Consider the following 25,766-nt stretch of genomic DNA (forward strand, 5'->3'; position numbering starts at 1 on the left):
CATTTGATTCATTTCATTCTAGATTTTTGGGAGGTGGGGTGGAGGGTCCTAGGCAGACTCTCTTAAACATGTTTATAATTATTGCATACTTCTATCCTTAAAAAATATTTTCCCAAGTAGTAATTATTTTAACCATTTAAGAAAGTTAATTTTTCATTTAAAAAGTAATAAATAGTGTCTTCAGAAAAGTTGAGTGATGCTAACAAAGAAAATAGAGAGAGAGAGAAAAAAATCACCCTAGGTCCATAATCTAGAGACAGCCAATGTTGACATAAGTTGGGGTGATTACTGACATTCTTTGTTCTATGCACGTTAATGTTGCTTTTTAATGGTTGCAAAGTCTTCCACTGAGTGATGCACTTAATGTTCTATTGTTGGAATTTAGGCAGCTTACCGATTTTGCTGAAAAGCTTTGAGAATTTTCCCCATAGGTTATATCTCGAGAATTAGAAAAGCTAGGTCTTAGGACATAAGTGGTTTTACAGCTACTTTGTGGGGGTTGGGGTGTGGGTGGTGAACACTAATAGCCTATGGTCTGCCCCCAGCACTTCTTCCACTCCACCCCACCCCACCTCCACCTCCATCTCTGGCCTCCTCAAATTGTTCCACAATAGCAGAATGGTCTGTCCGTTCTTGATTGCTTGCTTCGCTGTGTTTGCTGTTGTGTACAAAGCAGGAATTGGCTGTCCCTTCTGATGTAGTTTCAACTTAGGTAAACAGCAGGGAGGCTACTCGTGCTCTTTCTTCTTGAGCCAAGAAGGATGGACATTGCTCTTTGCTTTCTTTAGAAAATAAGCCCTGTTTGCCAGAGAAAGTTTCAGACCAACCACTATCTCTCTGGCTTTCCCCCCGCCACGTTCTCTCTCTCCAGGGGCCTTTGCCCGGGTTGCCTGGCCACAGCTCTCCGGGCCGTGCTCTGCAGTGGAGCGGGTGAATGGCTGCATCATGCACTTCGGGGGATTATAAGGAGACACCGGTAGCAAGGGAGCCTGTTTGGGGTTATGTACTGATTTTACTAGACCCAAAGGGCTTCATTTTTTGTGCTTAGTATAACAGTATTAATAATGATAATATCTGACATTTGTGGAGTAGAAGCCACTCTGTGGAGAGAAGACTCTGAAGTTAGAAAAAATGTGCCTCGCTCTCCCACCACTTATGACAAAGCACCTTCATCTCTGACTTTATTTTATTTTTTTGCATCTTCCTTAACCTCCTCAAAGGATTGTTGTAAAGATCGCAAAAAATAATTCTAAACTCTAGAGTGAAATTCAAATGTGAAAAAGTACTATTATTGTAATTATCCATGTTCTCTTCAACCATATGCCATTAATGATCAAGGAAAAAGACACACCTCTTCAACTACAAGGATGACGAATTTAGTTTCTGAAATTCTTGAGTCACTCAATTTAAATTTTTTTTCAGAGTATTTTATACTTCATGCCCATTTAAATGTTTGTGATAACACCTACTATTTATTTATTTATTTTGAGTAAAATGTAGAGGATAGTCCTTGGGTTTCTTCACAGGGAACAGTGCTACCAATGAAATAACAGTCTGAATAATAGTGGATGACTTGCCAACCATTTGGATTTGGGGATCAGTTTAAGTAAATGACTTTTTTGTTTTGGTGGTAAAACCCATAATAGCTAAAACGTCACCAACTACAGACATCAAAATTGAGTAACTATGGTAAAAAAAAAAAAAATCTGTAATTTTAGTTTTTACTGCTTTTAGTAAAAGTGACTTCCCAGCTCTTTGCACCGCTGTGGGAGTAGGATGTTTTGAAGTATAGTGTGGGCTTCCAGCTGATGGAATACTTCTTTGTATTGGGGGTTCAGTTTGCTTTACCAAACTCAGTCAAGTTCTGCTGAGAAACATTTATTTTTTAGCCCATTCTGCTTCTGAACTAGGTGACTTTGACATATTATTAGAGACGGACCCCAGGTCCTCACCCCATTCCCCCTTTCTCTGAAAGGGACAGACTCAAGTCAGTCAGCCTTATTTTTTTTTTAGGGAATGAATTTGGGCAGATTATACAACTAGCTTTGTGCATCTTATGCATGTGAAGTCTGGTGATCTTGGTGCTAAAATTTGAGAACACTTCACAGGGAAACCCTGGTACTAAAACAGTGGTGAGAAGTTACTACCTTTTTCTAAGAAAAAATTGCAGGTACATTCCTTAAAATCTCTAAGACTATTTACATTTGTTAGTTTCATGCATTTTTTGAAGCCATTTTAAAAACGTTTCATCATGGAGATGTCTAATATTCGAGGAAAATGTAAATTTGGGTATATATGTATATAAAATGGTTAACATCAATATATAAAAATTATTGCTAATCAGCAAAAAATTCTATAATAGGAAAATGACATGAATAATTCACAAAAGATGAAAGGCAAATGGCCACTAAACCTAGGAAAACTGTTCAACCTCACCAACAATTAAGTAAAAATTTAAGTAATGTGTTCTAGTTTGCTAATGCTGCAGAATGCAAAACACCAGAGATGGATTGGCTTTTATAAAACGGGGGTTTATTTCGCTACACAGTTATAGTCTTAAGGCCACAAAGCATCCAAGGTAACACCTCAGCAATCGGGTACCTTCACCGGAAGATGGCCAATGGCGTCGGGAAAACCTCTGCTAGCTAGGAAGGCAGCTGGCGTCCTCTCCAAAGCTCTGGCCTCAAAATGGCTTTCTCCCAGGACGTTCCTCTCTAGCAAGCTTGCTCCTCTTCAAAACATCACTCCCAGCTGCACTCAGTTCCCTCCCCCCGAGTCAGCTCATTTATATAGCTCCACTGATCAAGGCCCACCCTGAATGGGCGGGGCCATGCCTCCATGGGAACATCCTATCAGTATCATTACCCACAGCTGGGTGGGGCACATTCCAAGCAAATCCAACCAGTACCAAAACGTCTGCCCCACAAGACTACAAAGACAATGGCATTTGGGGGACACAATACATTCAAACCAGCACATAATGGGATATGAATTATTGTCTCCTATCACATCAGTAATACTGAAAATCCTCAAAGATAGTTGAGAAGTATTATGCTGGTTTGAAGCTGTTATGTACCCCATAAAAGACTATGTTCTTTTAATCCATTCTAGTGGGGGCAGACCTATTGTGGGTGAGATCCTTTGATCAAGTTGTTTCCATGGAGAGATGACCCCACCCAATTGTGGGTGGGACCTTTTGATTAGATTATTTCCATGGAGGTGTGACCCTGCCCAGTCAAGGTAGGTCTTAATTAGTTTACCAGAGTCCCTTCGTAGAGCTCAGGGAGGGAGAGAGAGAGAGAATGCAGAGCTGACACAGACCAAAATGCTTAGAAAGAAAACGCCCAGAGACATTTTAGAGACAACCATTGAAACCAGAACCAGAAGAGAAGCCAAGAGATGAAATCCAGAGCTTGCCCTGGAGAAGCTGAGAGGACCCCCAGATGCTTAGAGAGATACAAGCAAGGATGCACAGGAACTGTGAAAGAGAAGCTAAGACAGAAACCAAGAGACATTTTGAAGAAAGCAACAGAAATGAGAAGCTAACCCCGGGAGAGGCCCAGCAGACTCTGGCAATGTGCCTTCCCATGTGACAGGAACTCCAGATGCCATCAGCCTTTCTTTGGAGAAGGTATACTGTTATTGATGCCTTAATTGGGACATTTTCATGGCCTTAGAGCTGTAAATTTGTGAACTAATAAACCGCCATTGTAAAAGCCTATCCATTTCTGGTGTTTTGCATTCCAGCAACTTTAGTAAACCAAACCAAGTATGGTCCTATTGCAGAAGGGTACATGAGTACAGCCTTTCTGGAGGGTAGTGAGTATATATACACATACACACACACACACACATATATATAGTGAGAGAGAGAGAGAGAGAGATACTGAGAGAGAGAGATATTGAGAGAGAGACAAGGAGAGAGAGAAACTTTTAAGGGTAAATACTTTTTGATTCAGCAATTTGACCCCTAGGCATTTATCTTGAGAAAACAATTAGGCAAGTAGGCACAAGTGTATGTATAATGACGTTTATTGTTTGTAGTGGCAAAAAACAAGGAATAACTCACATGTCTGTCATAGAATATTAGTTAAATAAATTATGGCAAATCCCATACAATGAACCAGTAGACCACTGTTAAAAGGAGGCCTAATTTATTCATTTTTGCATTGCCAAAGTGCTCAGCTTGGCCCACAATATTTGATTTACAAAAGAGATTCTCCAGGGAGAGATGAGGGCTTTATTGTGCCCTCTTCCCCCTCTTGGATTTCTGAGATCTTCCTTCCCCAGTCACGCAGTGAATCAAAGTCATTGTCAAATTTGAAGATGGTGTGACATGTGATTGACTGTTTTTCCATTTTATTGCCCACAAACTCTTCTTATGTCCCTTTGTAATCTTCATCCCTATGAGAAATTATATAAGGTACCCAGAATATAACCACTGCTCATCACCTCCACATCCACTTCCACACCATGGCCCTAGCCTCCATCACATGTCTCACCTGGATTTCAGCAATGGCTTCCTCGCAGGTCTTGATGTTTCTATATTACCCTCCAAGGTTTATTCTCAGCTCAGAAGCCAGGTCGAGCCTTTCAAAACCTAAGTGAGATCATACTGTTTGTCTGCTCAAAAAGACATTCAGTGAACCCCCATTAACCTTCAGAATAAAAACTATAATCCTTAAGATGTTCTCCAATGATCTGTATGACTGTTGGATCACCCTGTGACTCCCCAGTCACCCCTGTGACTCCTCTGGTCTCTTCTCTTACTCCCCCCCCCCACCCCATTTACTATCTTTGGCCCTTCTGACCTCGTGGCTGTCCCCTCAACAGGCCGGGCATGCAGCCACCTTTGGACTTTCAACTCCTTCAACTTCTTTAGGCCTGTACCTGCATCTCAGCTTCTCAGTGAGACCTCACGTAACCATCCTATTCAATATACAACCTGACCCAGGACTGCCCATGCCCTCGTCCTGATCTGCCTTATATTTTTTCATCACTTATCATTATAAAATAATATATAAATTAGTTATTATGTTTGTTGCTTGTCCTTTCCACTTGAATGTAAGCTTTATAAAAGAAAGCATCCTTCCCTATTTTGTTCACTGATGTATCCCAAGGGTGACTGGCACATGGTAGTTGAAACACACACACACACACACACACACACACACACACACACACACACACACATTTGTTGAATAAATTGAATTAAAAGTAATTATATAAAAATAATAATGTAATTACACTAGATATTTTTTATTGAACATTTACCTTGCCCCTGGAAGTTCATATGCATCTTCTCATCCAATACTCCCAATAAACTTAAGAAGCAGGTATCTTTAAGATTGCTAAATTACAAATGGAGAAACTGAGGATTAGAAGCATTGAAGTAAATTGTCTAAGGTGTCAGAGCAAACATCATTTAGAACATAGATTTAAATCCAAGAAGCCTGACGATTATGGACCCTATTCAAGCAGAGCACAGTTACTTCTATATGATTTACGTATTGAGATTCTATAGGGTTTCATTTGGGAAAAAGGGAGTTTCCTACATAAAGATTTTTGCAAGCCACTGTATCCTAGATGCTCAAACCAAACCAGTGTCTTCTGGTTGCAATTCTAGGACTTCAGCATATTTAGATGTAATTAAACTCTGTGACATTTCCACCACCTCTTGCAATTTTTTTACTTGGTTGTGCAGAAATACAAGTAAATATTTTTTTATTAAGGATTTTCTTCTACTCATAAAAAGAAAATCCTCCACTCTTTACATTTCATTTTATGTGCATTTTGTCCTGGCTTTATCTTGAGCCTGTGTTAATCCTTCATGACTAGTTCCTTTCACACACCCATCCTCTCTTTCAGGAGAATGATATAAATCTGACCCACATCGAATCCAGACCTTCACGTTTAAAAAAAGATGAGTATGAGTTTTTCACTTTTCTGGATGAACATAGCATTCCTGCTCTGGCAAACATCATCAAGATCTTGAGGCATGACATTGGCGCCACCGTCCATGAGCTTTCCCGAGACAAGAAGAAAGACACAGGTAAGAATTAGAGGAGTGCTGGGATACATTCTCTTCACCAAATAAAGGCAAAAATAATGTCTGCCCTGGAGGACTGTTGGGGGACTTCAAGCAGGAGGATGTAGGTAAGGCCTGGTATATTGAAAAGTTCCATTAATAAAACCAGCTAGGCAATTGATAAATTTTAGTTCTTTCCCCCCTTCCTCAGAATCTATATTTCTTATATTCATATCTTTCTTTCTGTTGCTACAATTTTTATATATTTTTCATTCCTGGATTATCACGCCCTTGATCTCATATCTCCTGAGGCTGGATGGTTGGGGGACCAGGGTGATTTCTAGGGAAATGCAACCTTAAGATAGGTTTCTCTAGGTATCTCCATTCTGACCGGATGGCTCCACTGAAATCCTTGTAGCCTGGCCAATTCTGGAGTGGGGACTGCCTGGCTCCTCATTCCCAGGGCTTGCACTGTAATTATCCATCTCTATATTGTCTCTCTCGGTAGATTACGAGCTCCTTGCTGGCAGGCAGAGTCTCTTACCTATATTTATATCCTCAAATTTTAGCACAGTGCTTGGTACACAGAGGTTCACCAAATATTTGTCAATTGAGTGAATAAATAAATAGATGAGTCAGCGATACTTGCTTTGCACCCTTGTCTACTTCCTGAAATGCTTCCCATCACTGTTCGTTGGAAAGTCATAGGGAAGCAGAGCAGAGGGATTACAAATATCGACTGGAGTTGGACAGATTTCTGTTCAAATTCTACCTCTGTTACTTATTAGCTTTGAGACCCCTAATGAATGCCTTTGACTTCAGTTTTTCGTAGAAATTTTTGTGAGAATTAAATGAGATCATCCATCAGCGATGCTTAAAACAGTGTCTGGCCCATCGTAGGACAGAATAAATGTTAATATATGGTTGTTGCATATGATTATGATTAGCCTAAAAATAATCCCAAGGAAAAGATGGTTGTTTTCTTAGGGTCCAGAGCATATTCAGATGAACTAATTTTTTACTAAGTAATCGAGTTATTTTTATTTCTGTTGTAAAATTAAATGTTTCTTCACTAAACTCTGAAGATTTTGAAGGTCAAGAGGACTTCAGGCTCCATAGCTGAAACAGAGATGACTTCAAATAAGGCAAGACCCACCTTTTAACACAGGCCACCCAAACGTTTTCTAGAAGGTAGCTCCAGGGCCTGTGGAGGAGATCTCTCTTCTTTCCCCTCCCCCATCATCCAGTGGCTATACCAGAGGCAAAGAAGCCCAGCCCAGGGCTCTGCCCCTGCTGAGGACAGACAGCCATGTGTAAGGGCACAGGTCACTGGGAGGACAGATCTCTCCTCAGCTCAGTCCCATTTGCCTCCTCTGGCTTCAGTCTTGCAAGCCGCTTCCCTCATGACTGCCCTCTCCTGCCTTTCCAACCACCTGCTCCCAACAGGAGCTGCAGGCCCTCCAGGACACAAGGGGCCTGGCGGGTCCTGGGGCAAGCTCTGCCTCTGGTTGCAGCAGGTGGAGGACGAGCCAGCTGGGGCCCTGCGGCAGAAAATCAAAGCAATTGACAGGCAGGCAGGTGGCCTCTTGGGGAGTCAGGGAGTGTGTATGTAGATCAGCTGAAGGGCTGCCAGCCTGCACTGGAGGTTCTTAGCAAGCCTAGGACAGAATAGTTAGGAGCCCAGACTGCTTTGTGCTTGGTGTGACTTTGGGCAAATTACTGACCCTCCCAGGCTTCCACTGCAGAAATGGGAGTAACAAGAGTCTCTGTCTTAAAGATTAATGAAAAGCAGTTATCTTAGGTTAGTTGTCTTTTTCTTACTCCCTTGTTATGGTCTCTTTGAAATGTTCTTTTATTGTATGTTTTTTTTTTTTTTTTAATTTTTTTTTTCCATACAGTTGATTTAAAAAAGAAAAAAAAGTTAAAAAAAAAAAAAAAAAAAAACAAGGAAAGATTAATGAGATAACATAAGTACCGGGAACAGTGTCTTAAGGCTTACTTACTAGATGTTCTATGTTCTTAACTTTATCATCATTATTGTTAATTTAAATAATGACCTGAGCACTGGGGCCCCTCTCCACTCCCCCCACCCCACTCTCCAAAAAAAAGCCAATTTGCACAAATAGTTTTTCAGGGATTCTGAGTCCTGGAAAATGACCTCAGGGGTCATGCAGCCCAGCCTGCTCCTTAATTTTTCATTGTGAAAATGGAATCCAGGACTTGCCTGAAGGCACAGAGTAAATTCTGTGCATTCGTGAGCAAGTGTGTGTTGAGCCCTGCTCTGAGCCAGGCACTGCACTCAGAGCTAGAGAGAGAAAAGGTCTAAACCGCCTGCCCTTAGGGAGCACACAATCTGGCAAGGGAGACATGACACCCTGTGAATGCAGTTGCGTGACATGATGCAGTCAGATTTGATGGAATTTGGTTTCTTCCCCACTGTTTAACCCTGAAGATCCATCAAAGGTGAAAGTCGAAAAGCTGATGTTTTCACATGGAGGTATCCGGTAATCACTGCTGGACTCATCAGAGCCAATCGTAGCACAGGTTCAATTCCTTGGCAGGACTCCTCACCTTAGTGCTCAACATGGCAGAGGGTTTCTATCTGAAGTCGGGTTGACACTTTGCTTAGTGAAGAAAAAGCTGCTTTATTCTTTTTGCAACACATGTTTCATGACCCTCATTTCTTTGGACGGTTGGTGCCCCATTCCATCATGGCTGCCCCCACCTGACAGGGTTTCCTGATCTTAAGGATCTTAACTGAACAGCTGCTAGGGTATAAATGATGATGAAATGCATGACCTTCCACCTGCTGAGAGAGATGGACCCTCTGGGTTTCTGTGGTCATTTTCAAGAAGGGAAGTCTGGGCCCAGAAAAGATCTTTTTGAGGGGTAATAGCTATCACTCTGCAGAGTTGCTCTTTCTGCAGAACTCAGTGGGAGGATGATTAGAGGAAGAAAAGCTTTGTAGTAGATCTGAACCTTTGATTCTTTCTCTGGACAAAATACCCTTTATATCGAGGTGCTCAGATCTCAGGGGCGAGTCCAAGAGCAGGTGGAAGTGGGAAATCCGAACCCCCCAAATCAATTAGGCTAAACCACTTTCCATTGTAGTTTCTAAACCATTCAAAAGGCTGTATGGGTGATAGAAAATGAAAGTTTTCAGATTCTTAATTGCTTTGGTTCTCCACCCAAAACAGCTTAAGGGAAGGTTAATTACGGTGACATGTTAAAGAAACCCCAACCTTCTAAAACGCCTCCCCGAGAAGCCGATGTGAGTTTAATAGGATTTTAATCCAGAGAGTCTTTTGAATACTTGAGGTCTATTCTCTTGCTCTCCTCTCTTCTGATGACCTCAAATCCTTCCTCAACCCAACATGAAAGAGCATTAATATCTTCCATCGATCAATCTACTAATCCTTTTACCTTCCCCTTTGAGTCTTCTGCATGACATTGCATTTGGTGGGGGTGGAAAACGCCTTCATGGAAACAGATTGCAGCCAGCAGAAGCAGACGGGCAAAACGTCTTAGGTAGATAGAGGTATGGGATCGTAACCTTTTGAGAAATTTATTTGTTTGGATAAAAATGGAAATTTATGTTTGGCTGAAATCTGTTATTCTTTGAGAGTAAATGGACATTTATTAGATTTTGTTCAAGTTGTAGTGATTATAAGAGTACTGGTATGGAATTAAAGTGAGTTCAGACTGCCAGTCCAACTGCATTTTTTTTTTGTGTGGGGAGCAGGAAGATTTTATTTATTTATTTATTCATTTATTTAGCCTGGGGGCACGTATGGTTTTATTTGTCTATTTTATCTGGATCGATATCTGAAGCAATGACTTAAGGGAAAGATTATTGGGAGAAGACAAAAGCAACATCATTATATGTATTCCTTCCTTCTTATTGCCCCCTCCATCCTCCCAGCACTCCTGAGTTCTCTCATTTTTGCTCCAGTATTGCTATCCTCAAGAACAATACTGTGATAGGTCTGAAGTTTCAGTTCAATGTGGGAGGTTAGGATTCTTTAGCAAGGTCTAAAGAGCCTCTGCAGTTGCTGACAAAATGGTACATGTGTGTAATTTTTTAGGAGAAAAGATTTTCAAAGGGGTCAAGGTTCCCAATGAGTTAAGAATCTTTAGAGAGAAGCTGCTTCAGGATGGAAGGGAGATCCAGATGGTTAGGATCTTGCCCTGAGTGCCCAGCCCGTGTGCCTGTTTTCCTCTCTCCCTTCTTCTGCTCATCTGTTCTGTGTTTCCACCATCCCTTGGTCCTCTTCTCCTCCCATGCATTTCACTTTGCACCACATGTGCCTCTCAGAGCTATAAATGCTTCTGGCCCTGGGTCTATAGGAGACCAAGTATCTAAATATTTGCAGAAAGGCACAGGACTGGCTGTCTTTTTCAGCCTGTACCTGGATGCTTGCAGGATGTGTTGATGTAGCCATAAGTCTTGGTATTTGGGGACATGACTTTGTTTCAACAGATGGTGTCATTGAGACTAGCAGATCCACAGCTGAAGGGGTAAGCCCATTCAGGGGTTGGTGGCAGCAACCCTGAAGTTGGAAGCAGAACCACTTGGTGTTGGTATGGAGCTTGCTGTCTGTCAGGTGCAGATCTATTCATTGGCAAGAAAAGATCCTGAGCAAATGCTATTTCTATAATCACATCAGTTAGCCAGATTACAGGGATTTGAGCTAAGGAAGATTGTAAAATAATCAGCAGATTCTCATTCTAAAAGAAATCTCTATTTGCCTGCCAAATCCAGTGTTTCCAAATTCTCTCCCATCCAATTGTCTCATATAAGCTTTGCAACAGCCTACTCAGATTAGCTACAATAAGCAGATCATTTATTCTCATTTTCAATATTAGGAAATGAGACAGAGACCTAAAATTGGGAAGTAGCATGGATTTTGGAGTCTCATTGTCCCAGTTCAATTCGTGGGCTGTATCTGTTTGGCCAACTTGCTTTCCTTCTGTAGGCCTCCCCTTTTTCATCTGTAAGATGGAGACATCTATGCACCAATGTGGTTGTGTGGATCAAAAGATATAATCTGTGTAAAGTGTGTGGCATGCCAAATTCATGCAAAATGTGCTTGTAAACTTATCACTGAGTCTTTCACAAGGATACCCAATGAATCTCATGGTTGAAGAAAGGTCAGAATCCCCAAACTCTTAATTTTTGATAAAGAAAGGCCACCATGGCCTGCTCATCAAGTCAATCCAAAAGATTGCGACCATAAGAAGGAACAAGAATGAGAGCACCACTTCTATGTGTGGCAGAGACATTCCCTCCATTGAAGAGGCAATTAAATGATTGCAACTAAACATCACTTTGGCATTCATGCCGGATTGAGGGAAGCATCACAGTGACTCATAAATAGCAATGAATTTAGAGTCAGGAAACCAGGATTCAGATCCCCCTTCCACACACTGTCAGCTAGGTTTGAATCCCATCTGAACACCTACTCAGCATCCTCTTCTTACTCATCTGTGAGATGGTGCTGAGACCCACCCTTCTACCTCCTAGGACTCATGGAAGGCACCATGCAAGGTAGTAGGATACTATGTGTGTATGTTAGGGTGTTTGCTGGATTGAGTTGAAGATGCTTGAGTTGAACAGGCCCTTGGTTGTAGATGTCCTTAGGCCCCAGCAGGCAGAGATCTCTGTGATATATAACCTTATATAACTAGGGAGTTAGTAATAGCCATCTTCTTGTTAGGGCTAGCCTCACTCCAATAAGGTGTCCAGGGGGCAGCGTCATGCATGAATAATATGAAGGGCCCTGGGAATGATTCTCATTTCCAAATATTACTTCCTTTCCTCCTTTTCTTCCTCCCTCCCTCCCTTTTTTTCTTGCTTCCTTCCTCAGGTATTTATTGAACACTTTCTGTGTGCTCAGCACTGTTCAAGGCACAAAGTCACTGAACATGATACTTCCATTCTAATTGGGGGAGAAGGACAGTAAGCAAGCAGACAACTACTTATGCAAGATGATTTCATATAATGGTATACACATTGAAGAAAATTAACCAGAATGGGATGATAGAAAGAGGAGGTGACATTGGAGTCAAGAGCTAAATGATGAGAAGGGGCCAGGCATGTGCAGAGTGACTATTACCTCACTAGGGTGATCTCAGGTAGGTCTGTGTACCTCCCTGGCTCTCAGGGTTGTTTTTCTTATGATACAAACGATGGTCTTTAGCTATTGTCTTCTGTTATTGCATTAGACTGAATGTGCCCAATCAGTAATCTTTATTATGTAAAGAGAACCAACTCCCCATGGATTAAAAAAAAATCCTCCCTTGGAATCTAATATCTGTCCTACAAACCCCAAGCTTATGAAAGATTAGGCCAGCTACGCTCCATGCTTCCATGTTCTGAACACCTACACACTCTTTGACTATAAACATTCTCATCTCCAACCTCACTACTCACTGAATCTGTTCTCAAAGATTCCTGGAGTCAGAGACATAATGTGGAAGAAGTTAGACGTATTCTGTTTGATCCAGTGTGGATTGACCAGTTGTTAAGTGGCAGTTGTAAGTGGCAGGCAGCCAAGATCTCCATGCAAAATGAGCTCTCAGAAGACAGAATTGTGTATTTTAGGAAGTAGCGGGCAACCTGTCGATATATATGTTTATGAGATACATGGCATCTTAAAAGGGATATTGGGAGGGTAATTCCAGTTTAGGTCAATGGTTGGAATAAGTAACCCTGCAGGTCATTATTTCATTTATTCATTGTTGAACTCATATCCATTCACTCACTCCATCCATTTATTTGTTTCAACACATTTTTACTCTTTACTTCATGTACCAGGGCCCTTTTACTCATCCAGTTCCAGGGTTCCCATTTTAACATGTGAACAGAGAGGTCAAGTGCTTTGCCCATTATGTTGATGATAGAAGTAGGCCTTGAATCCACCACTCCTGACAAGTGCTCTATACAAGAGGACAAGGGTCATGGCTTGGCAACACCAGCCAGCTCTTGGCTCACCCACTCTTACCAAAATCTTCCGGAAGAGCATTCCGCTCTCCAGAGGAAAGAAGAAGCTTCTTTAAAGAAAAAAATAAAACCCTCAAAAATCTTTATCCTGCAGGGTGTTGGTGAGTCATCCATCCTCCCTTTTGGAGAACTGTTGGGATAAGCAAATGCATTGCTTCACTGCAGAGCTCGAGGCTGCTGCCTCTGAGGAGACATCCAGGAGCCTGGGAGGAGGGGGTGAAAATTCCCTTCTATTTTGGGCCAAAGAAATGGAGGACTTATTGCTCTTCCTGAGATGGGAGGCCGAAGTCTGGGGCAGGCCTGGGTGCCTTGTTGGCTAACCCCTGGGGCTGGAGAGAGCCTGGTATAGGAAGGGGGTTGTTAGGATGGACTCAGCCTGCACCTTGAACTGCTATAAATTTAATGGGCCTGCTTCTGACCCCCTGGCCAGGAAGTGTGCTCCAGCCAGGCCTGTGGGGGCTCCTGCTCAGGAGAGTCCTGAGCCAGCCACCCGGCAGCGTCCTGGTTGAGCAGTTGACCCCAACTTAATGGGACCACGACGTGGGTGTCCAGGGCCAGCTCTCCAGCGGGCAGCTTTCCTTGGAGCCAAATCAATATTTATTAATGATCTGCCCCCCTGGGTTCCTCCAGCTTCACAGAGGGCCTCTGTTGCACCAGGCTGCCCACGTCATTCATTAACTAGAGAGCTCAGCAGTCCGAGTGGCTACAGAGGGGCTCACAGAGGCCAGCCCACCGGGGAGGTATTTTGAAAGGTCATTAGTGAGCTAATCTGATTTAGCTTTTCAAAACGGAGGCCTGGGTCGCTGGGGTCAGTCTCCATTGCTTGCATTGTGAATGTGTCCGGGGTGGGGGCAAGGGTCTGTGATCTTCACTAGAGAAGAGAAAGGAAATCTGTTTGAGGAACGGTGAAGTTAGGTGTTTAAAAGTCGCTACCTTAAATCCAGGGAGACTTGAGATGGAAGGTGAGGAAGGAACCGGAGCTGACCCAGGGATATTTTTCAAGCCCATTGGACCTTTTAAGCTCCTGTGTTAGTTTGTCACCTCTTTTCCCTCTCTAGGTGGGAAACAGGAATCTAAAATAAGGGAGACTCCCCCCCCAACCACCCTGCTTTAATTCAAGCCAGCATAGCAGAGTCCAGATCTCAGCTTGGCTACTCTCTAGCTCAGTATTGAACAAGTCACTTCATCTCTTTGAGCCTAAGTTGCTTATAAGTAAAACAAAGAATACTGTCTAGCTCATAGGAATGCTTTGAGAATTAAAAGAGACAATGGAAGTAAACCACTGGGCATGGTATCTGGCATATAGTAAGCTCCCAAAAAACTGTACCTTAAAGGAAAAAAGGTAGGTATAACTTTTTGACTGGGAAAAACTGAAAGTGTAGATGTTGGGGTAGAGATGTTGGAAATGTTGGGGATACAAGGATGAATCCTGGCTCTGCTACCAGTGACCTGTGTGGTCTTATTTACTTAAATGCCAGATGAGTGTCTCCTGGGTTTGTTTTGAGGTTCAAGTGCACTGATTGCTCAGATCAGATTGTTATGGCTTAGATGCTTATTCCCACCCCCCAACTAGGAGGCAGATGAGCAATTGATTGCCTCACCCATTTCACAGATGAAAAGCCTGAGATACAGAAACTATGTAACCTACTCAGAGTCATGGTGTGTAGGTGAGAGAGATGAAACTTGACCTCAGACCTGCTGGCTTCAAGTCCAGGATGTGCACATCCTTTGAGCAGTATAAAGCATAAGTACAAATGAAAAGGCTTAGTATTAATTTGCCTTGGGGTCCTCTGCAATCTCTCTACCTTTAGTCTCTGGTGTCCTCATACAATTTGTTTCACAATCCTCCTTAGGTGAGCCTCCTCTCCAGAAAGTGAGCCATGTCAGGACTTCACTTCTCCTACCGCCCGCCACCCATCTCTTCTCTCTCCTGGGCCTCATTTCCTTAAGCTATGCTGCTGATCTCCAAGATGACAGCAGGTGAACTCCATCCTTAACTGTTCAGCCCAGCCTGGGACCTCCTTCTAGCCTAGATTACACACAGGCTCTTTTCAAGGGCTTTGGGAGACAAAGCTTTCACCTCAAATGATGCCTGGGGAGAGGGTGAAGGAATGGATACAAAGGGATGCTGGGCTAGGCCTGCCACCCCTTATCACTTGGCAGCTATAATCATGACAATAATGATGTTGATGATAAACACTTATAAAGCATTTGCTACGTTGAAAGCACTGTTCTAAGCACAGTATACGTATTTGTTCATTTTAATTCTCACATCAGTCCTCTGAAGCATGCACTCTTTTTATAGCAATTTTACAGATGGGAAAACTGGGGAACAAAGAACTTATGTAATTTGCACAAAGTTGCTAAGCAGCAGAGGTGCAATTTGGACCCAAGCAATTTGACTCTGGCATGGCTATTTTCTGGGCCTTTTCTGTATGGCTCCTGGATTCAGGTGAATGCCTCACAGCCTGGCAGTGCAGTGCTTTGAGCTTCCTTGGGATCCCTCCAAGCCTCTGTAACAAGGATCCTCTGTCTCCTCTTTTCTAAGACTTGAATCTTTTGGGTCTATGCAACCCCTTTATATGCTCCGAACTTTTTTCTCTTTTTTTCACCAAGAGGTCTAAAAGTGTACTAGGCTACATGACCCAGTTAGTGTTTTAGAAGAGGAATAAAAATAGTCACCCAAAGCTGGAAATACACTGGTTCTGCTGCCCTCTGGAGTTTGGTTGGGAGATGGATAGCACATACAGTTCTGAATCAAGCTGGGGACATAAAGGGTTCAATCTATGGAATGTAATGTTTCTTTGATGAGAGAAGAAAAGGAAATTGTAGAGGAGCAATGAATTTTGGGACCTGAGAAAATATAGTGTGTTTGCTACCGGATACAAATGAGGCTGACACATGGATTGAACTGGAAGGGTCCTTTCACGTGTCCTTGGGCCAGCTTCACAGGTGTTTCAGAGGTTTTGAAATATGAAACCCAGAAGGGATCATAGCAACAAGTGAATCAAATGCCTCTCATTTTTTAAAGGGAAAACTTTTTTAAAGATTAGAACCTGTTAATATCAGAGCTGGACCAAGAAACAGCTTCCTCACTCCAGTTTCCATTTTGTCCTCTACTCATCAACCTCATCACCATCGATCATTATCATCATCAACATCATTCAAGTCTTCATCATTCTGATGGCTAACACTGATTGAGCTCTTACTTTGGACCAGTCTCTATGCTTAGTTGTGTCACATTTGCTATAATATTTAATTCATGACAAAATATAGAAAGATCATTTTTATCCATTTTATGAATAAAGAAATTAAGACTTTGAGAGATAAAATACTTGCTCAAAGTTACACAAAAAAATAAGTATCAAATTTTCCAGCCTAGCTGGAAAACTTGTATTCTTTCTACTCTGTGCTATGTTGAACTAAAAGCAATATAAAAGAAAAAACTCCTCTGGAGCTTGTAGCTGAATAAAAATAGGATTGACTATGTGTCAGGTACTGTTCTCAGCAAATCAAATATATTAGCTCATTTAGCCTCAAACTGATTCCATAAAATAGCAGTACTATTTTCACCATTTTACTGATAGGATGACTGAGGCTCAGAGAGATTTAGTAATTTGTTCTGGGTCCCACCGGCAGTAAGTGCAGAGAAAGGATTCAAATCCAGGTTGTGTTGGCTTGTATCCCAGAAAAACATGTTCTTAATCTTAATCCATTCCTGTGGGTATGAAATCATTGAAAATAGGGCCTTTTGATGAGGCTATTTCAGTTAAGGTGTGGCCCAGCTGAATCAGGGTGAGTGTTAATCCCATTACTGGAGGCTTTACAGAGAAGGCCACAGAGAGAGAAAGTCACTGGGAGCAGCCAGAAGCTGGAAGTCAACAGATTCCAGAAGAGAAAGTAGAAGATGCTGCCATGTGCATTGCCATGTGTCAAAAAAGGCAAGGAACCCCAAAGATTGCCAGACAGTCTGAAGATACCAACCCCAGGAGGAAGCAAGCCTTCTGACCTCTGAAACCATGAGCCAAGAGTTTCTGTTGCTAAGCCAACCCATGGTACGGTATTTGTTTTAGCAGCTGGGAAACTGAAGCAGATTTGCTACTGGGAAGCGGGGTGCTGCTATGACAAACACCTAAAAATGGGGAAGTGACATTGGAATTGGGTAGTGGGTTGAGGCTGGAAGAATTGTGAGGGCTTAAACATGAGCGAGAGGCGGGAGAGGATTGTGGGAAGATAGACTCAGTCTTTCCACTAAAACAATCATAAAACAGGCAGGAACTGTCTGGAACAACTATTTTGAGTAGGCCAGAGGAACACTGTGCAGAATCCAGGCAAGAGCAGGAGGAAGAGGCTGATAAATTAAGGTATAAAACAGTAAGTTGCTACCTCCCTGAGGTGGCTACTGATACCATTCCCCACTCTTTTGTCAGGCCACCATGGGGTCCAGCCCCTGGCTAGCTTGCTGGTGACAGAAAGGGACATAAAAATCCTATTCCCCAAGAGCAGGGGTTGCTGCAGCTGACCACTGACCATGACTGCTGGGAGCCCGGCTCTGAGGGTGGCCATTGTTTCACCTGCCCTGGACAAAAGCTTTGGCCAGCCATTGTTTCAGCCTTCCCCAGACAGGGGCAGAGGTGACAGAGATTTAAAGATGTAGCACTGCCTCAGGGATGCAGGGGACAGTGAGCTGAAGGACTGCATTTGCTGGGCAGACCAGGAAAGCTTGGCTTAGGGGAGCCATTGGAGAAGCTTTTGGCACCCTTCCTGATCCTTTCCCCAGGGCACTTTGGAGCAGTCTGTTCCCCGTTTGTGGAACTCTGGACATATTTCAGCTGGGAAAGACTGACTTGTGAATGTCCTCTCTGGCAAGTTCCTCCTTCCAGAATTTGCTCTGCAGGCAAAAGTAGATTGAGACAGTGAAAGGAGTATAAGAAAAAATAGGGGGGAACAGTGTGGGGCAAAGGCCTGCCAGCATCAAGCACCTGGTAGAGGGAGGTCTGTCTCCGGGGAAGCAGACAGGACAACCAACATCTTATAAACAGGGGAACTCCAAAACAGCTAACAAGCAAAATCCCAGGACAAGACAAAGGCCCAGAGAAACACAGAAAACCTTGCACAACACATTTGCCTGAGGCAGACCTTCCTGATAGGAGAGCTGAAGTCAAGAAAAATCTCTGTCTTATCACCAGCTGGTTAAAAAATCAAGAAACAGACTTCTTAGGGAATAAATCCAAGAGTTTACAGTTTAAAATATTAAAATGTATAGTATGCAACAAAGTACAAGACAAATGAAGAAACAGAAATGATGACCCATCCAAAGGAAGAGGATAAAAATCCAGAAAGCACCAATGAAGAAAATGAGAATATGGACATACTGAACAAAGCCTTTAAAAAAATGACCTTAAAGATGCTCAAGGAGATGAAGGAAAATACAGAGAAATAACTAAAGGATATCAGGAAAACACTGAATGAGCAATATGAGAATCTTAGTAAAGAGACAGAAATTTTATGAAGGAACAAAATGAAACTATTGGAACTGAAGACAACAATAACTGAAATGAAAACTGCCCAGGAGACTTTCAAGAGCAGTTTGGAGCTGGCAGAAGAAAGAATCAGGGAACTTAAAGACAAGACACTTGAAATGAGTCAGGCTGAGGAGCAGAAAGAAAAAGGAAATATTAAAAGTGAAAATAGCCTAAGACAACTCTGGGATACCATCAAGTGTACCAATAAATGCATTACAGGTATCTCAGAAAAAGAAGAAATAGAGAAAGGAGCAGAAAGAATAGTCAAAGAATAATAACAGAGAACTTCCCAACTTAGCAAAGAATGTGAATATGTATATCCAAGAAGCCAAGAGAACACCAAAGAGGATAAACATGAAGAAAAGTACACCCCATCATATAGTGATCACATTATCAAATGCAAAGGACAAGGAGAGAGTTCTGAAAGCTTCAGGAGAAAAACAATGTGTTACCTACCAGGGAGTCCCAATTAGATTAAGTACCAGTTTCTCATCAGAAACCATGGAGGCAAGAAGACAATAGATTGAAATACTAAAAGTGCTAAAAGAAAACAACCACCAGCCAAGAATTTTATATCTGATGAGACTTTCTTTCAAACATGAGGGGGAGTTTAGTACATTCTCAGATAAACAAAAGCTTAGGGAATTTATCACAACTAGACCTGCCCTACAAGCAGTGCTAAAGGGAATTCTTCAAATGGAAAGGAAAGGACACTGGTTCAATGTGGCATAAAGAAATGACCTGCAGTAAAGGTAACCATTGGGGTTATTATAAATGCCAGTATTATTGTAGTGTGTTGTTTGTTATGTAACTCCACTTCTTACTTCCTTCAGGTGCCAAAATGCAAACACAGAAAAAGTAAAGAGTATTCTACATTCGGGGACATACAATGTACAAAGATATAAGTGGTAGCAAGTACAAAAAAAGGTGGGGGACAGAGGGGTATAGCAAAAGTATATGTACCTTCTATTGAAGTTAAATTGATATCAAATTAAACATGATTGTTTTATATGTAGGATGTTAAATTTCAACCCAATGGTAACCACAAGGAGAATAGATAAAAAATATATCCAGATGAAATGAGAAGGCATACAATGTGGTACAACACAAAATCAAATAGATATAAAAGCAGGTATTAAAGGAAGAATTGGGGAACAAAAACAGTATAAGGCATACAAACACTAAATAGTTAAACGACAGAAGAAAGTCCTACATTATCATAGAGACTTTAAATGTGAATGGATTAAATCCAGTCAAAAGGAGAGATTGGCAGAATGGATAAAAAAGCATGACCCAACTATATGCTGTCTGCAAGAGACTCACCTCAAATTCAAAAATACAAGTAGACTGAACATGAAAGGATAGAACAAATATACCATGAAAAGCAGTAACCGAAAGAAAGCAGGGGTAGCTATACTAATATCAGATTTAAAAGTCATTAAGTCAAAAACAGTTATGAAAGACAAAGATGGTCATTATATACTGCTAAAGGGGACAATTCAATAAGAAGATGTAACAATTACAAATATATAAGCACCTAACAGCAAAAATATATGAAGCAAATACTGACAGATTTGAAGGGAGAACTTGATGGTTCTACATTAATAGTAGGAGACTTTAATACACCACTTTTGATAATGGATAGAACATCTAGTCAGAAGATAATTAAGGGAATACTAAACTTAATGATTCTCTAAACCAACTAGACCTAACACATATAAACAACAATTCACCCAATGAAAATAAAAATACACATTTTTCTTGAGTACACTTAGATCATTATCCAGGATAGACCACCTGTTAGGTTACAAAACAAGCCTCAACAAATTCAAAAATATTGAAATCATTCAATGTATATTCTCTGACCACAATGGTATGAAGCTAGAAATCAATAACAGAGGGAGAAATGGAAAATTCACAAATACATGGAAATTAAATGGTGAACTCTTAAACAACCAGTGGGTTAAAGAGAAAATCAGAAGAGAAATTAGGAAATATCTTGAGGTGAATGAAAATGAAGATACAACTTATCAAAACTTAAGGGATGAACAGTCCAGGAGGCGGGGCAAGATGGCAGACTGGTGAGCTGTAAGTTTTAGTTACTCCTCCAGGAAAGTAGGTAAAAAGCCAGGAACTGCGTGGACTGGACACCACAGAGCAATCTGACTTTGGGCATACTTCATACAACACTCATGAAAATGTCGAACTGCTGAGATCAGCGAAATCTGTAAGTTTTTGCGGCCAGGGGACCCGCGCCCCTCCCTGCCAGGCTCAGTCCCGTGGGAGGAGGGGCTGTCAGCTCCAGGAAGGAGAAGGGAGAACTGCAGTGGCTGCTCTTATTGGAAACTCATTCTACTGATCCAGACTCCAACCATAGATAGACTGAGACCAGACACCAAAGAATCTGAGAGCTGCCAGCCCAGCAGAGAGGAGACAGGCATAGAAAAAAAAAAAATAACACGAAAAACTCCAAAATAAAAGCAGAGGATTTTTGGAGTTCTGGTGAACACAGAAAGGGGAAGGGCGGAGCTCAGGCCTTGAGGCGCATATGCAAATCCCGAAGAAAAGCTGATCTCTCTGCCCTGTGGACCTTTCCTTAATGGCCCTGATTGCTTTGTCTATTAGCATTTCAATAACCCATCAGATCTCTGAGGAGGGCCCTTTTTTTTTTTTTTTTTTTAATACTTTTTTCTTTTTCTAAAACAATTACTCTAAGAAGCCCAATACAGAAAGCTTCAAAGAATTGCAATTTGGGCACGTCAAGTCAAGAGCAGAACTAAGAGAGCTCTGAGACAAAAGGCAATAATCCAGTGGCTGAGAAAATTCACTAAACACCACAACTTCCCAAGAAAAGGGGGGTGTCCACTCACAGCCACCATCCTGGTGGACAGGAAACACTCCTGCCCATCGCCAGCCCCACAGCCCAGAGCTGCCCCAGACAACCCAGTGTGACGGAAGTGCTTCAAATAACAGGCACACACCACAAAACTGGGCGTGGATATTAGCCTTCCCTGCAACCTCAGCTGAGTGTCTCAGAGTTGGGAAGGTGGAGCAGTGTGAATTAACAAAGCCCCATTCAGCCATCATTTGAGCAGACTGGGAGCCTCCCTATACAGCCCAGCAGCCCAGAACTGCCCTGGGGGGATGGCACTCACCTGTGACATAGCACAGTCATCCCTCAACAGAGGACCCGGGGTGCACGGCCTGGAAGAGGGGCGACTTGCAAGTCTCAGGAGCCATACGCCAATACCAAGGACTTGTGGGTCAGTGGCAGAGACAAACTGTGGCAGGTCTGAACTGAAGGATTAGACTATTGCAGCAGCTTTAAAACTCTAGGATCATCAGGGAGATTTGATAGTTAGGGCCACCCCCCCTCCCCGACTGCCCAGAAACACACCCCACATACAGGGCAGGCAACACCAACTACACACGCAAGCTTGGTACACCAATTGGGCCCCACAAGACTCACTCCCCCACTCACCAAAAAGGCTAAGCAGGGGAGAACTGGCTTGTGGAGAACAGGTGGCTCGTGGACGCCACCTGCTGGTTAGTTAGAGAAAGTGTACTACACGAAGCTGTAGATCTGATAAATTAGAGATAAGGACTTCAATAGGTCTACAAACCCTAAAAGAACCCTATCAAGTTCAGCAAATGCCACGAGGCCAAAAACAACAGAAAATTATAAAGCATATGAAAAAACCAGATGATATGGATAACCCAAGCACAAGCACCCAAATCAAAAGACCAGAAGAGACACAGCACCTAGAGCAGCTACTCAAAGAACTAAAGATGAACAATGAGACCATAGTACGGGATATGAAGGAAATCAAGAAGACTCTAGAAGAGCATAAAGAAGACATTGCAAGACTAAATAAAAAAATGGATGATCTTATGGAAATTAAAGAAACTGTTGACCAAATTAAAAAGATTCTGGACACTCATAGTACAAGACTAGAGGAAGTTGAACAACGAATCAGTGACCTGGAAGATGACAGAATGGAAAATGAAAGCATAAAAGAAAGAATGGGGAAAAAAATTGAAAAAATCGAAATGGACCTCAGGGATATGATAGATAATATGAAACATCCAAATATAAGACTCATTGGTGTCCCAGAAGGGGAAGCAAAGGGTAAAGGTCTAGGAAGAGTATTCAAAGAAATTGTTGGGGAAAACTTCCCCAATCTTCTAAACAACATAAATACACAAATCATAAATGCTCAGCAAACTCCAAATAGAATAAATCCAAATAAACCCACTCCGAGACATATACTGATCACACTGTCAAACACAGAAGAGAAGGAGCAAGTTCTGAAAGCAGCAAGAGAAAAGCAATTCACCACATACAAAGGAAACAGCATAAGACTAAGTAGTGACTACTCAGCAGCCACCATGGAGGCGAGAAGGCAGTGGCACGATATATTTAAAATTCTGAGTGAGAAAAATTTCCAGCCAAGAATACTTTATCCAGCAAAGCTCTCCTTCAAATTTGAGGGAGAGCTTAAATTTTTCACAGACAAACAAATGCTGAGAGAATTTGCTAACAAGAGACCTGCCCTACTGGAGATACTAAAGGGAGCCCTACAGACAGAGAAACAAAGACAGGACAGAGAGACTTGGAGAAAGGTTCAGTACTAAAGAGATTCGGTATGGGTACAATAAAGGATATTAATAGAGAGAGGGAAAAATATGGCAATCATAAACCAAAGGATAAGATGGCCGATTCAAGAAATGCCTTCACGGTTTTAACGTTGAATGTAAATGGATTAAACTCCCCAATTAAAAGATATAGATTCGCAGAATGGATCAAAAAAAATGAACCATCAATATGTTGCATACAAGAGACTCATCTTAGACACAGGGACACAAAGAAACTGAAAGTGAAAGGATGGAAAAAAATATTTCATGCAAGCTACAGCCAAAAGAAAGCAGGTGTAGCAATATAAATCTCAGATAAAATAGACTTCAAATGCAGGGATGTTTTGAGAGACAAAGAAGGCCACTACGTACTAATAAAAGGGGCAATTCAGCAAGAAGAAATAACAATCGTAAATGTCTATGCACCCAACCAAGGTGCCACAAAATACATGAGAGAAACACTGGCAAAACTAAAGGAAGCAATTGATGTTTCCACAATAATTGTGGGAGACTTCAACACATCACTCTCTCCTATAGATAGATCAACCAGACAGAAGACCAATAAGGAAATTGAAAACCTAAACAATCTGATAAATGAATTAGATTTAACAGACATATACAGGACATTACATCCCAAATCACCAGGATACACATACTTTTCTAGTGCTCATGGAACATTCTCCAGAATAGATCATATGCTGGGACATAAAACAAGCCTCAATAAATTTAAAAAGATTGAAATTATTCAAAGCACATTCTCTGACCACAATGGAATACAATTAGAAGTCAATAACCATCAGAGACTTAGAAAATTCACAAATACCTGGAGGTTAAACAACACACTCCTAAACAATCAGTGGGTTAAAGAAGAAATAGCAAGAGAAATTGCTAAATATATAGAGATGAATGAAAATGAGAACACAACATACCAAAACCTATGGGATGCAGCAAAAGCAGTGCTAAGGGGGAAATTTATAGCACTAAACGCATATATTAAAAAGGAAGAAAGAGCCAAAATCAAAGAACTAATGGATCAACTGAAGAAGCTAGAAAATGAACAGCAAACCAATCCTAAACCAAGTACAAGAAAAGAAATAACAAGGATTAAAGCAGAAATAAATGACATAGAGAACAAAAAAACAATAGAGAAGATAAATATCACCAAAAGTTGGTTCTTTGAGAAGATCAACAAGATTGACAAGCCCCTAGCTAGACTGACAAAATCAAAAAGAGAGAAGACCCATATAAACAAAATAATGAATGAAAAAGGTGACATAACTGCAGATCCTGAAGAAATTAAAAAAATTATAAGAGGATATTATGAACAACTGTATGGCAACAAACTGGATAATGTAGAGGAAATGGACAATTTCCTGGAAACATATGAACAACCTAGACTGACCAGAGAAGAAATAGAAGACCTCAACCAACCCATCACAAGCAAAGAGATCCAATCAGTCATCAAAAATCTTCCCACAAATAAATGCCCAGGGCCAGATGGCTTCACAGGGGAATTCTACCAAACTTTCCAGAAAGAACTGACACCAATCTTACTCAGACTCTTTCAAAACATTGAAAAAAATGGAACACTACCTAACTCATTTTATGAAGCTAACATCAATCTAATACCAAAACCAGGCAAAGATGCTACAAAAAAGGAAAACTACCGGCCAATCTCCCTAATGAATATAGATGCAAAAATCCTCAACAAAATACTTGCAAATCGAATCCAAAGACACATTAAAAATCATACACCATGACCAAGTGGGGTTCATTCCAGGCATGCAAGGATGGTTCAACATAAGAAAAACAATCAATGTATTACAACACATTAAAAACTCGAAAGGGAAAAATCAATTGATCATCTCAATAGATGCTGAAAAAGAATTTGACAAAATCCAACATCCCTTTTTGATAAAAACACTTCAAAAGGTAGGAATTGAAGGAAACTTCCTCAACATGATAAAGAGCATATATGAAAAACCCACAACCAGCATAGTACTCAATGGTGAGAGACTGAAAGCCTTCCCTCTAAGATCAGGAACAAGACAAGGATGCCCACTATCACCACTGTTATTCAACATTGTGCTGGAAGTGCTAGCCAGGGCAATCCGGCAAGACAAAGAAATAAAAGGCATCCAAATTGGAAAAGAAGAAGTAAAACTGTCATTGTTTGCAGATGATATGATCTTATATCTAGAAAACCCTGGGAAATCAACGATACACCTACTAGAGCTAATCAACAAATTTAGCAAAGTAGCGGGATACAAGATTAATGCACATAAGTCAGTAATGTTTCTATATGCTAGAAACGAACAAACTGAAGAGACACTCAAGAAAAAGATACCATTTTCAATAGCAACTAAAAAAATCAAGTACCTAGGAATAAACTTAACCAAAGATGTAAAAGACCTATACAAAGAAAACTACATAACTCTACTAAAAGAAATAGAAGGGGACCTTAAAAGATGGAAAAATATTCCATGTTCATGGATAGGAAGGCTAAATGTCATTAAGATGTCAATTCTACCCAAACTCATCTACAGATTCAATGCAATCCCAATCAAAATTCCAA

The 25,766-nt window shown here is 41.3% G+C and overlaps 1 protein-coding gene across 1 annotated transcript in view; it reads left to right on the plus strand.

Moving 5' to 3' along the window:
- PAH (phenylalanine hydroxylase) overlaps positions 1-25,766 on the plus strand; it is a 99,931-nt gene that overhangs the window by 22,389 nt on the left and 51,776 nt on the right. The window contains exon 3 of the mRNA XM_037846112.1: positions 5,869-6,052. Coding sequence (XP_037702040.1) covers positions 5,869-6,052 — 184 coding nt within the window. The remainder of the gene's footprint in view (positions 1-5,868; positions 6,053-25,766) is intronic.

This window comes from Choloepus didactylus, chromosome 8, assembly GCF_015220235.1.
Source record: "Choloepus didactylus isolate mChoDid1 chromosome 8, mChoDid1.pri, whole genome shotgun sequence".
NCBI classification, from domain to species: domain Eukaryota; kingdom Metazoa; phylum Chordata; class Mammalia; order Pilosa; family Megalonychidae; genus Choloepus; species Choloepus didactylus.